This window comes from Sprattus sprattus (assembly GCF_963457725.1).
Source record: "Sprattus sprattus genome assembly, chromosome: 5".
NCBI lineage: Eukaryota > Metazoa > Chordata > Actinopteri > Clupeiformes > Clupeidae > Sprattus > Sprattus sprattus.
The window spans coordinates 6,738,260-6,752,014 of record NC_137924.1 but is presented as its reverse complement, the minus strand read 5'-3'; the positions used below and the strand labels follow the sequence as shown (position 1 = coordinate 6,752,014).

At 41.7% G+C, this 13,755-nt stretch overlaps 2 protein-coding genes across 2 annotated transcripts in view; one reads left to right on the top strand and one right to left on the bottom strand.

The window, feature by feature from the left end:
- The window catches only part of uggt2 (UDP-glucose glycoprotein glucosyltransferase 2), a gene marked incomplete at its 5' end in the record, with an annotated part of 38,261 nt that extends 27,031 nt beyond the window's left edge, over positions 1–11,230 (bottom strand). Inside the window, 18 exons of the mRNA XM_080838812.1 lie at positions 631–795; positions 1,091–1,222; positions 1,535–1,670; positions 1,763–1,848; positions 2,047–2,166; positions 3,011–3,161; positions 3,385–3,476; positions 4,286–4,346; positions 4,687–4,786; positions 5,249–5,349; positions 5,571–5,643; positions 6,006–6,102; positions 8,833–9,010; positions 9,397–9,509; positions 9,730–9,860; positions 9,997–10,079; positions 10,414–10,547; positions 11,207–11,230. Of these exons, the coding sequence (XP_080694938.1) occupies positions 631–795; positions 1,091–1,222; positions 1,535–1,670; positions 1,763–1,848; positions 2,047–2,166; positions 3,011–3,161; positions 3,385–3,476; positions 4,286–4,346; positions 4,687–4,786; positions 5,249–5,349; positions 5,571–5,643; positions 6,006–6,102; positions 8,833–9,010; positions 9,397–9,509; positions 9,730–9,860; positions 9,997–10,079; positions 10,414–10,547; positions 11,207–11,230 (1,977 nt within the window). The remainder of the gene's footprint in view (positions 1–630; positions 796–1,090; positions 1,223–1,534; positions 1,671–1,762; positions 1,849–2,046; positions 2,167–3,010; positions 3,162–3,384; positions 3,477–4,285; positions 4,347–4,686; positions 4,787–5,248; positions 5,350–5,570; positions 5,644–6,005; positions 6,103–8,832; positions 9,011–9,396; positions 9,510–9,729; positions 9,861–9,996; positions 10,080–10,413; positions 10,548–11,206) is intronic.
- A 1,662-nt stretch (positions 11,231–12,892) lies between these two features.
- hs6st3b (heparan sulfate 6-O-sulfotransferase 3b) overlaps positions 12,893–13,755 on the top strand; it is a gene marked incomplete at both ends in the record, with an annotated part of 60,374 nt that continues 59,511 nt past the window's right edge. The window contains one exon of the mRNA XM_080838816.1: positions 12,893–13,443. Within this exon, the coding sequence (XP_080694942.1) occupies positions 12,893–13,443 (551 nt within the window). The remainder of the gene's footprint in view (positions 13,444–13,755) is intronic.

The window sequence follows — 13,755 nt, the reverse complement described above, 5'->3', positions numbered from 1 at the left end:
GCGTCTGCTAAATGAATAAATGTAAATGTCAATGACAGACATCAGCCTGCTAGAAAATTGGCTCCATGGGTTCATCACCCTAACTAGGAGTTAAGACTTATATTGGTGTGTCTTTCCAGGAGATTCTCCATGAAAAGTTATATAATTTGCGCTTCACACATTACAGTCGAAAGAAGTCATTCACTCACCTTAAGCCCCATACAAGGCATGACTATGGTTTGGTTAGTATCCTGCTCTACCTGCTGAACTGCACTGAGCATGAACAGACATTTGTCCAAGATTAACTGATCTACGCATGTCAGGAAAAGCAACTCTGTATCTGTTTATGTGTCCACTTGGCTCTGAAGACGGATGCGTTATTGACTGTGTGGTTGACTTTTGTTATCGTTAACTCAGTATTGTAATAAATTATTGTTATTTCGTTCATCCCCTCGTCCGTCTCCCTCGTTGTTGACATAGCTCTGAGTCAGCGTCCCATGGGGGATCGTCCAATCGTGTTGAACCTTTTGCGCGTGCCCTCAGAGGTTAGTGGTAGTAGTAGCAGCAGTTGTTGTGAGTGGTGAAACTGGTCGTTTGGGAGAGCGACGAGTGTGTATTAGAGTCACAGTGTGCGGCGTGATGTTGACTTACCATGAACACCGCCCTCTGGAAGAAGTTGGTGGCGTCCATGATGCGCTGAAGCAGCACCGTCTCCAGTTCCTCTGGGTCCATCTCCTCACTGCTGAGTGGGACGCCGTTGAAGAGGCCCACCGGTACCGGTCCCAGCCCACTCTTCCTGTAGAACTCCCCGCCTGCCTGCCAGCCCACGAGATACAGGTGTATGCATTTATCCAGTCGTAAAGGGGTTCACCGTCTTCAGCACTAAATCATCTTAAGTATACTTTCTTTCAAACACCTTGGGAAATGTAGCCACACATTTTCAGTTTCTTTCCACTAACAAGACGGAAGGCAAGCAGACTTTGAACTCAATGCTATTCCATTGGGTATCAGAGGAACCCTCTAACTTTTTGCAGGATTCTAAAGATGAAAGGGAATATTAGGGGATATAATATAAGGGAAGACAGAGAGCCATTTTAAATTGCTTAGTTACCTTCCGTTTCTCATCATAGCTTGAATCCACTCCAAGGATCTTGGCAGGGTTGGCTTTCGGAAATTTCCTCTTCAAATATGCAGACACCGTCTCCACAGACAACGTCTCTCCCACATCTACTTTGTTGTACATCTGCGAGTGCAAAAGAGGGTCATTGCAGCTTAGCCATCAGTCCCCATTAGATCAAGAAACACCGCCGATAACCTCAACTAAAGCCTGGAGAGAGGAAGACGCCTCAGGCAAAATCTTTGTCAGTCTACTCAAATAAAATCCAAGACAGCCAGCCTTCGAAGAGTCTGTAATTAAAACTATCTGAAGGGGGGGAAAGTTTGAAGGAAATCTACAGAAAAATAATAATAATAAAATAATAATAAATAAATAAATGTACTACTATAATGATATCACACACACATGTCAGAAAAGCTAAAAAGGGAAGGCACTCACTGATATCATAGACATGAAAGCCTGGGAGATATCGTACTCCTCTTCGATGTAGTTCCACACTCGGCAAAATGCTACACCGGCATCCGTGGAACCATCCACTTCGTCATCTGTATTGACAACAAAGACAAATCCAATCCTAAAAAGAATAAAGACATGAGCACCACTTTAAAAGGCAGCTGAGAGGGCATGTTATCACGTCTGGCACGGACATAAGAAGCAGACATCTACCTGAGTGGAATTTTATGCTTGTAAAAAAGCTCAGCAAGTTTGACCAGCTCAGTGCTGTCCTCTTGACAGGGGTCCAGAAACAAAACCTTATTTTGAGAAAAGAAAAACAGACAGAATCAGACTCAGACTAGAAACAAGACTCTGATGATATATACTCTTTTTGAAGTAGCTTTCATACTTTCATACGAACTAGAAAACAATGACCCCCACCATTTAAGCCAAAGAATACATTAAAAGGTAAACTTCATGACATGCTGTTTTGTTCATTGAAGCCTACATCTCACCAGATTGTAGAAGTTCCGTCGTATTTGGCGGATGACACCAGGAAATGTGGCCCTCAGAAGCTCCTGGATGCCTGAAGGCCAGGTCCGATACATAGAGTCGCTTTCAATGTCATTAACCCACTGCAAGTAGGAGGAAAAACATGTACAGGAGGTAGAGAAGTCGTTTAGTAATCAGAAGGTTGCTAGTTCGATTCCCTGTCAAGATACTGAACAAGACACTGAACCCCTAATTGCTCCTGATGTGCAGTGTGCCATCAATGTAAAATGTATATACATCCTTGTAAGTCGCTTTGGTTAAAAGCGTCTGCTAAATGACGAAATGTAAATTAAATGTAAATGTAGGAGGAAGGGAGCTGTGAGCCACCTGAGACAGATGATGATCAACTAACACTAACTGAGTTCCTTTCATGTGTTCAGGTTCTAATTAGCAGAAATCTACATTTTACATGAGCTTCTGGGACAGGCTGCATGGGTATGTGGTTAATTCCAACCAAAATAAGTGTAATTGCAACTTAATTAATACCAGCTGGGAACTACTTCACATTTAATGGTTCTAGTACATATCTTGAACAACCCAAACATCGCTGAGTGGGTTGCAAGAGTGAGCCGACAGCCAAATCATCCATTACAGCAGACTAGCCAGAACAGCAGAAACTCAGCAGTTTCTAACAGCAACAAGTTGTCCCATTTGGCAAACTAACAATCTTCCCATTTGCACATGCTCAAGGGGCAGAGCTCTACAAAGGACCGAGGCAGCCAGCCAGCCTACTCAGCGTCAATACGGTTATATCGTTTGGGTAAATCCAACTTTCAAAGGGCTCATTTATTTTGTCAATTTTCATGTATTAATGATTTTGTTTATGTTTATTTGGAATAAAAAACGTCTAGCAAAGCCTGTTACCTAAAAAACTGCAATGCAATTCATTTTTGGAGTGTGTCTGTGTCAGTTTTTATGAACTCTCACCACAATAGCAGGATGGCGTATGTCCAGAGCGTAGCTGTCCTCCACGGCGTTCATTGGCAACCGGAGAAATGCCCCCACCTGCTCCCCTTTCATGCCCAAGTTATGCAGCCCCTCCAGGATCCGGGCTTCCCCTCTGATTATGTCCAAGATGCTGCAGCAGGAGGGAAAGCATTAATGTGTTACCCTCACAGACCCATTATCCTGCGGACGCTCTGCTGCGGCCGCTCTGCCAGCATGCCTGGTCCAAGCAACAAACATCAAGCAAAGCACTACATGTGTGGAGCTGTGTGCCGTGGTTTTTGCTCAGTGCCACCGAGACTGGCTTTGAAAAGCGCCGGAGCTCAAAGCTGAGAACTCTCCCACTGTGCTCCTACCTAAAGGGGTTGTGGAGGTCCAGATCAATGTGGAGGCCGTTAATGAAGAGCCCGGCGTCTCCAGGCTGGATCCCCATGGTGTCGGCCAGACGCTGGAGAACAGAGGAGAACTCGTTGGAGCTGGGGGATTACACAGTGCTCCGACATGGCTTTACCAGTGACAGAAATCTATCGAATTGAATTTTCGCCTGAATGTGTCGAATATAAAACACATTGCAACAGACGTCGTGTTCGATATGTAATCCAAAACATCATGCAGTTTCAGAAGAAGCCCAAAAAAATCTATGAACAATAATGTACGTAAAGAACTGTATAGACACAGAAGACATTCAAGAGCTAGCCAGCTTTGTTCCTGCCAAAGTCCTTGCGTGAATCAAAATTGTACTGGAAGTACTGCAAAAAAAAAAAACTGGCAGGATTCAAGACGCGATCTATTCGTTTTAGAATTCATTTCGAGCAGAATTAAAAGACAGATCCCTAACAACTGACTGTATGTCAGCTAATTCATTCACTGATATTGCACAGAAGAAGATATGTTCAAAAAAAAATGTTTTTGCTTTTGCCGATCTGGGGAATGAACAAGATGGACACTGCAGCAGCCCTGATGCCACTTCATGACAGTAAAGGCACCTGCTTGGTTCTGCGTTGAGGATGAATTGTTAGGTGCTTACGTGTTGCGTTGGGGGTGTTGCCAAGCAATTCACACCCAGAATAGGCTTGCTTAAAATGGCGCAAGTCTAGAAAAAGGCGCCGACACACGCAAGACGTTAAAAGTCGCGCAAGGGTCGCGCAAGGGGCTTGTGCGGCCTCTTGCGCGGCCTCTTGCGCGGCCTCTTGCGCTTGCGCTTACGCTTACGTAACTGACCATAAATCAGCCTTAAGGAAGCTTATGGGATTGTACCTTTTGGTTCTCCTCAATTTCTTTTCTCATTTCTTGGTTTACGGCCACCCTTGTCAGTGATCTGTGGGAACAATAAAATATGTGCAGTCACTATCAGCGTTTTTCCGCCATCCCAGAAGAGTAGTCAAATCCAGTTTTAATCTTCAAAACCTTGCCGGGCCCCTCTGATGGTATATCTTGCAGCTGACTCATGGTAAACTGGGCACAACACTGAGTCAGCACTCTCGGATATTTTCTCATAAAGCCATAAACTGCCTCAAACTCACAGTCTAGCAGTGAGTTACAGGGCAACAAAACATGAGCAAATACTCAGACCAGCCTCTGTGGCGAAAATAGACTTACATTCCAGAGAGAGAGAGAGAGAGAGAGAGAGAGAGAGAGAGAGAGAGCACTTTACTCACCTAGCTTTGCTGGGAAAGTTTTGACTCAAGTCTTGCATTAACTTGAGGGAGTCATACTTTGGTGCAGACAAGATACTGGCTGCTGCCTGAAAGCTGAGATCTGAGAAGGCAAGGACATTCAGTCAAGAGCACTGATTAACAAAAGCATCTGCACAAGGACTTGGGGAAATGACTCAGTGAATCCTTATTATAGCCCTCTACATCCTCAGACTTGACAAAAACGTGTGCCACATTGAGATGAAAAAAAAAAAACATGTTTGATAAGATCATAATGAACAGATAAAAACCCTTCCTTGTTTAGAGGAAGTCCAGAGACACAAAGGTGCCCTTTGAGAGCAAATCATCTCATCAACAAGGTTGACGCCATCAGTTCTAAATTCCACCTAAATTAACCTATAGTCTTGTTGTATTAATACGTCTCTAATGGTATAAGAAAATCTGTGACTAATACACACAGTGAAATATCTAGTGTTAAAATATCTAGTGATGATTGCGGTAATCAGCAGGTAAATCGGGGACACAATGCCCCAAGCATTTAACAAAAGCGTTTTGACACACTTACCTTGCAACTCCCACACTTTCAATGGTGCCATGTCATTACTGCTTTCAACAAGGTGCTTCTTGAGTTCACCCAACTGCTCCTTCAAGTCTGGGTGGGATTTCCTTGAGGTAAAATTATGCCATGATCAGTGCGTAAGTATAAACAGGAAACACTAAGATTTTGTCATGCTACATTATAACCAAATTCCCCTTCAATAACAAAAACATCTGATAGATGACCTCTTCCAGGTCAAGGCTTCATCCATTAGAAGAGGATCAATTAAAGCATCTTTAATGTATTACAAAACCTACAAAACATAACAAATAGGGAACATGCTGCTCACTTCAGTTTTCCAAAAAGAAAACCTTGAACCTCGTCGGTGTCATCGTCTTCACTGTTTGCTGCTGATTTCGCATCTTAAACAGAATTGAGCGAACATTGAAATAGGATAGGATAGGATAAACTTTTATAAATCCCGTGCGGGAAATTCAATTGCCAAAGCAGCAGGGTAGTGGAAATAGGAATCAAGTATCTATATACATTATCATCAAAAAAAATTATAAAAATTTGAATAAGAAACAAAATAAATAGATAAAATAAATAGACAAAATAGCTAATTATAGACAAATTATATAAATATTATATAAAACGTATGTTTGATTGTGTTTGTTGCAAGTCTAATGGCTACTGGCAATAAGGACTGGCCAGAAATGAAAAGAGGATAAGCATCCCTTGGTCATGTACTATTCATGGACTCATGATGGCTTAGCTAATGCACCTTTGACTTGTGTATCATCTACAGCCTTGTACTCCGTGCTTTTAATAGCCAGTTCAACACCGTAGCCAGACAGGAGCATCTTTCTCGGCTTCGGCTCCTGTCAGGGAAACAGAAAAACATTAGGGAATAGAAGTGATGGGCAGAAGAAAAATTCACAGAAAATTGACTTTCCCTGAAGTGATTTTCATATACTGAAACGACCATAGTGACTGCATTTCTCCTGTGACTGCCAACGTCAAAGGAAGCAGCATTTGTTGGCATTTACACATGTAAATATATAAATGAATGGCTGTGTGATGCCACGTATCTGGCAATACGCATCATGATACAGGGGTTACAATTCAATATACTGCGATACTGTAAGCAAGCCGAAAGGAAGGGAAAGCGGCCATAGTATAAAGAACACACCACCATATGTGTAAAGCCGGAGCGGAGTGGAAGAGTCAAACGGCTGAAGATAGATTACAACACTGTTCTGGCGGTTGGGGGGTTAAACATAACATAAAATGTCAAGAATGCATGCACACTATTAATCAAAATTCAATACAGTGTTCTTGGGAATCAATACAGTATACTCAGGAGTATCCATATTTTCCTACCCCCCTATAAGAGTTCTACCAGAGAACCTTAAAAAGTGACCTTTCTATAGGTTTGTCCAAATGTATTTGAAAGGAAACCACTACAGTGTCTTGTCAGTGTACCAACCCATTGCTCACACTTACTTTGTAGTCTTTGGGACAATGTGACAGCTAGTCGTGACACAATTTTCATTATTTTGGCTCTGTACACCACCACAATGGATTTGAAAATCTCAAAAAGGGGGGGGGGGGCACATATAAAATGTGTTGTAAATCCTACACCATTCACCTGATTTGGATGTAAATACCCTCAAATAAAAGCTGAAAGTCTGCACTTAAAGCACATACTTATTGTTTCATTTAAAATCCATTATGCCCACACTGCCTAGATGTACCATAGTTTAAGCCAGCAATAAGGAGTTATTTTCCAAAACTAGAAAGCTAACTACCTAAAAGGCTTGCAAACAACACCAACAGCCCAGTTGACATTGATAGAAGCTCGCCGACACACTAACTGCTGTATTTTGGCAGTAAAGCTGGCAATATCATGCTGTGAAAGCTTTTCTTCCATTTTTGCAGGGTGTTCCAGCCAGGAAGCACAGAACTACATAGTGCATATCCTGGATGGCTAGTGGGAAATACACGGGTGTTTATCTGTCCTTCACATGACAATATGCTATCAAAATGAATTTGAGGATGGTACCAAAACTAGTTTCCTACAAAACCATACCTCAAAAAGTGTCAAATTGTTGCATAGTGTTACTTGACCAGACTTCACAGTGAACTGTTACCTTGAACTTGTGAGAATGCCTAATTGATCCAGAGAGCTAAACCAGGACAGGCGCTGCTTATGACAGAAAGGTATAGATCACACTGGGAACAGCTCACTGAGCTTTGAATGAGTTGCACAGTGCTGGGCAAGACGTTTGAGACACACAGTCCAATAAACATCCTAGTGACAGACACCACAGTAGAGGAAACAAACGTGAAGGCATTTCCAGTCGTTGTAGGTTTCTTAGTTTATTTATTTATGATGAAAACCCAAAGTACCTGACAAGAAGATAGATGTCCTGAACAACAAAATATGAGTGGCACTGTTTTTATTTGAGTAGGTGCCATCACGGAATTATTCATTGCCAGAACATTTTGGAAGTCAATTGAAGCTGATGGAAAGGATGTTTGAAACCACAACCAGAAAGACTTTGCTGAGCACTGACAGTCATGACAGCTGACACCACAACAAACATAATCAACCCTTGAAAGTCAACCTTGACAGATTTCATGACAATGAAAACACCAAAGATGACTTGTCCTACATGCTACAGATTCAACAGTGTCATGCGGAGTCACTCAATGTCTCAGATCAAGGCAGGTGACCTTTTGGATGCCCTTTGACCGTCATCTTGTGGTGTCTTTTGTGAAACTCGGAAAGTGCTGAGCTCTTCCAAAACTAGATGCAGAGGGTAATCTTTATCCTAATGTAGTTTTTTCACAATAATCATGAAGGTGTCAAGGTGTCAAATTCATACAATTTACAGCGTTTGTTTAATTAAATGTTGGTGAAGAGCCTAATTCTATTGTCTCGCTGTTTCCTGCCACCAATTTTGCTTAAAAGTTTGGTCCATGACAATGAAATGTCATTGCGAGACCAAACCAAGCCAATGCGTAAATTCATCATTGCAACTATTTCTCTAGTTCTAAACAACCAAATGAACAAGAGGTGAGTAAGCCACCTATGAATGAACAATGCACTGAGGAAGTGGCACTACAGGGGGGGTAACTATTACAAAGACTGCCAAATACTTACATCTGAACACCAATTGCTTATTTTGTATCATATCTTAATATAACAAAAGGATATTAACAATAGCTGCAGTAATAAGACATTGCAGAAGGTAGTATTGTGAACCTGCCAACAACTTACATCTGAACACCAATTGCTTATTTTTATCATATCTTAATATAACAAAAGAATATTAACAATAGCTGCAGTAATAAGAAATTGCAGAGGGCAGTATTGTGAACCTTTAAGTCATACCAATTTCCACACTTGCACACAAGAAGTAGCACCTAATTCTGATCATAGATTGGTCAAGCGATCAATGTTGCTGCAGCTACAGCCGATTTGTTACATTGCTGGCCATCAAGTAGGAAATGTTTTATGTCGGCTATCAACATGACAACAATGGACTGACAGACCATCAGCTGTTCTCACCAAAGAAGGAAAGAAAGAAAGACAGATAGCTCACCGCTATGAAGTGACGGAGCACATAGATGAGCTTGCCCTCGCCTGCCCGCTCTGCCAGGAGCTTGTGGAAAATGTTGAATCTCTTGGTCCCAATTTCAGCATAGAGGATCACCACTGGGAGATCCGTGCTGTTGACTCCAGGGAACTTATGATCATTCTTGTACAAGTACGGCTTCGGCCTGTCAGTGGATAAATATGAAGTCAAGTGTTTGCTACTTTACCCACACAGTATCCTTAATTATTAGACTGATATCCATTGCACGCTTACAAGCCCCTTACTATAGCAAATTAACACAACTGGGCAGTCTATAAGGGGAAACATGTGTGTGTGAGAGTGCAAATCCTCACAGGCGGTGCTATACAATATAATGGTAAAGCAATGGTAGTAATAATGATTATAATTCATTTAAATTTTAACGCACTTTTCATTCACAGGAATCTCAGAGTGCCTACAAATTAGAAACTAACTATAATAATACAATAAAATAAAAAATTGTTAACATAAGCATAACAGAAAAGATTTAATTTAGTCCCTGGATGAAGGCGTCGGCAGCTGGTGTGTTACCTGCCTCCGGCTGCCTTCAGGAGCTTCTTCAGGTCCTTGGTGCTGCAGGCGTGCTGGCCGTGCACCGAGATGAAGGCTGGGCAGGCCTCGGGGGGCGGCTCATCACTGGCGATCTCAAGTTCAAACACACAACCGGATAGCATGTCAATGACATCTTAGGTTTTAGAGCTGGACAGATACTACTATTGCTGATATTCCAGTCTTGTTAAAACTTCAGCTGAAATATTCTCTCACTGAATAGTGTTTTTTTTATGATTTTAGCCTTTTCATATGTACATCAACAAAATAAACTATCATCATTGTTCATCAGTGTTAGTATGATAAAAGACCTACCTGTTGGAATGCATGGACAGCAGGCGAATACGCTCTCAGTGAGAGAGCAAGCCTCAGAAGACTGACCTGAAGATCCGTCAAAAACTGTCCAGCTTTCTTTATAATCAGGCTATAATAGGTTCTCACAGACTCTGCACATGAAAAGCAAATGAAAAAAAAACAAAGGTGGAAATAGGGAAAGAGAACATGTCCAGACATATCTGTGCCACTATTAGAAGAAGTCATGCTAATTTAATTAATTTCGCTTAACTAGATTATTTAACTTACCTCCATTCTTATATACAGTTAGCTCCTTCACAGTGTCAACAAACTGCCAAAACCTCTCTTCCCCATCCTCCCCAACGAATTCACTGCAGAAACAAAAAAAGTTTTTAACACATTAACTTTGTTTTAGTATATATTTGTTACTGCACAAAGAATCTAGGCAGAATAACTACCACCTGGCTAATGATTGAATGATGAAAACTACCATGATTTTTCAACAGCATTTTGTGACAAATCAAATGTAATAGCTACAGATAGTTATAGGTAATTTATAACTATAATGGAAATAAGAGTGAAAATTAAGAGTAATAACATTCTGAATGTTTCTATGTAGAATCCATAACCATTAATAACAAGAACAATCATGAGCAAAACATCCATTTACAGTTCGTCATGGTCATATAATTATTCGAGGGCTACCTTGTCTCAAGTAAAAGAGGCGTCATGGGCCACTTGGCTTTGAGACTGGCCGCAACACCTTTAGATGCAGCATGGACATGCTGCAGAGTCAACAGCAGCAACAGCAACTGGGTGATGGTCCTCATTGTGTGGTCCTAATCATGCAAATACAAATGTACATGTATTCATTTGATGACACACGGGCATATCGTCGTGGAAAGGCCAATTACATCCTTGCGTTTCATCTCATTCACTGCCAAGGCTAACGTAGGCTGCTGTAAGCATCTCTGCAACCTGACCATTCGAAAACGTATGTGGACTCTCTACCAGCTTTGGTTCTCCAAATGAACTGAGGTTGACTAAATTAATGGCTTGAGCAAGATGTGACACATCTGCGCTGATGCTTTGTAGCGGTTATGTCTTGTGGCGATGCCACGTAGCAGCATCTCGCACAAAGCAACATGCACACAAAGCCATGCTAATCTGAGACTGAGTTAAATTGAAGCCTCCTAAATTAGCTTATCATGGATGAAGCATTTATGCTGTAACACTTCATAACATGCAGAACATGCTACAGGCTGAACAGTTAACATATTTAGGGCTAGGGATGTGTCTGATACTGATACTGCAACCAGATTTAGAGATGAGAGAGACCCCATCATCACAAACATTTCAAATGTATGAAGCGTAGGAAAACACATTTCAGTTTTCATAAAGACTGTGTAGACGTTGTATAGCAAACCGATATAACATGTTATAGTTTTATACACACAAGAAGTTTCCAATGGTTACTGTTATTGTGCCGTTATCTTACCCCGGTTTGACTGGTCGCCGCCATTGCTGGGTCCTAAGCTAAACTACTGGCTATACAGCGTTGGATAATCTCTCTGAACTTTGATCAGAACAGACAGCTGCGGACAAAAGTACGAGTTAATTCTAAATTACATCTCCTTCAGACATGTAATAAATCGACATTTACTAAATATACATTTTAGAATAAATCTCCGCTCCGGTTAGCGCATCAGGCACATTCTGGACAGCTAGGGTAAAATCCCAAAGTCTACCAGGAGGGGGGTAGTTTCGGGGATGTTACAGGCATGATGCGGATGAAAGTATAACATTTTAGACTTTGCATACAGTATGTCTCAGATATTCTTTGGACTAGTGTACATCTAAATAGGTCTGAAGTGAAGGAGATCCAGCAGGAACAACCCAAACCTTTAATTTGTGACAACTCCACTTTATAGGACACATCTCATATTGATAATTTCCTGTGTGAGAGGCGTGTCCGTCAGAACTTTCATCAGCAGCATACGGAAAATCTATTTTCGAGTTTATGACATGCTGTAAAACATATGGTAGCCTACGGTGTTGGTTTTAGTAGTGATAGTGCTGGCCCTTAACGAGTAGCCTACTGCAAAATGTGTTGCTAAAGCATTAGCTTCAATTTTAGGGGTGGATTACATATTTAGTCAGAATTAAACCGGCAAAATAGGATTGCTTAGCATTAAGATGGCATGTAGTGAGATTCCTCATTTAGTCAAATATAAGGTTAGGTTATTTGCCTATATAGACTAGCTTAGTTTGACATATTAAACGATTAGCTCTACATTGGTTGTTTTAATGATAAACCATTAGAAAGTTACTCTAACACGCGCATTGCCTTTGCTGCCGTGTTAAGTCTATATTTACAGTGTCTTTACGTTGGTCTGTACCGTCTGAAATTACTCCGGACGAGAGAGAGAGAGAGAGAAAGAGAGAGAGCGAGAACGCGTGGTTGCGCAAAGAGTCTACCACATAATGTGTTATCTCTTCAGATAGCCTCACGAACACTCGGGAGAGAAAGATTAGACTGAACTGCTCCTCTAAGCGAACGGATGTGAACGTGACGAGTGAAGCCTATAGTTCAACGTTTTTCGCTCCGAATCGTTTCAGTGAGGGGTGTCTAGATGTTCCATTGACTGACCGCGATGCCACAAAGCCCATCCCACCAAACAGAACTGCAGTCGCACGGTGCTGGACATGAACATCAAATTGGGACATAACGACTGCTTTTGCTAGTGCATGCATAGGATTGCGCGTATGATAAGAATGCCACTGGTGTTGGACATGCAATGATTTGAGCTATGCCGCTCTCCTGCTGGATGACAGACCAATGGAACAGATTGTCCGTGCATGCAAACGCCGAGAGTTTGCTAACGAGTCACTGATTCTCAAGTTGGATAGCAGTCCTGGAAAGTAACGAAATCAAGTAATATCTTGCAATTATTTATTATTTACAATCTGTGTGCATTTTTAAGAACTTTGCCGTTGGATTTAGACTGCCGTGAAACTCATAAATCCACATACCTAAAATGTGAAATAAGCCAATAGTCAGTAGGCTATAGGATACTTTTTTTGTTGATTGTCTTTGTCAACTCAACATGTGTCAACGGGTTCTAAGTCCAGCAGAATAATGTGCCTGGCGCACGGTCGTTATTCATATTAATGGCATAGACTCATGCATATTATGATGAATGATAAATTGAATAAGTTAATTTTAGTTCCAATTTTGGCAGTTCTTTTTGTGATGATAGGGTATCAGTATATTTGTCCAGCAGGGAGCAACTCTTGTCACTTTGGGACGGGTGAGAAACTGAGAGGGATGCGTCCGCCATCCACCCAGTATCCTACGCCCGATGACCTGTACCAAGAACTCGAGGATGACAGCCCTCCGAAATTTTTGTCAAAATTTAACTTTACCGAGCGAGATCTTATGCGGGACGTGGATTTTAACATACGAGGAGATGATGTGATAGTTTTTTTGCACATACAAAAGACTGGGGGTACCACCTTTGGTCGTCACCTAGTACGGAATATACGGTTAGAGCAGCCCTGTGACTGTAAACCCGGTCAGAAGAAATGCACTTGTCACCGACCAGGAAAAGAGGAATCGTGGCTCTTCTCGAGATTCTCCACTGGCTGGAGTTGTGGTTTGCACGCAGACTGGACGGAACTTACCAACTGCGTGCCTGTTATAATGGACAAAAAGGCTGCTCAGAAGAACCGGAGGTAATGTTTATCTTTCTCTCTCTCTTGATCGGTGTCAATAGTGAGTTTATAGTCGGCTCCCCCATATTAACGGTGGTCCAGTGAAATAGTCCTTTCTTAGCAGTTAATTCGGGTTCGATTCCCGTCATGACTAGTTTTAACTAATTGATTATGTCTAGTCGTTTTAATCAATTCATGATGACACAAAGGTGTTAGGCTACTACACACGGCCTACACTGACTAACAAGTCGCGTCTTTGGTGGTAGGTGTATTGCCCTATTGCCCCGGCGTCAAACTAGCGCCACGCGGGGGAGGTTACCCTTCCTTTGACCC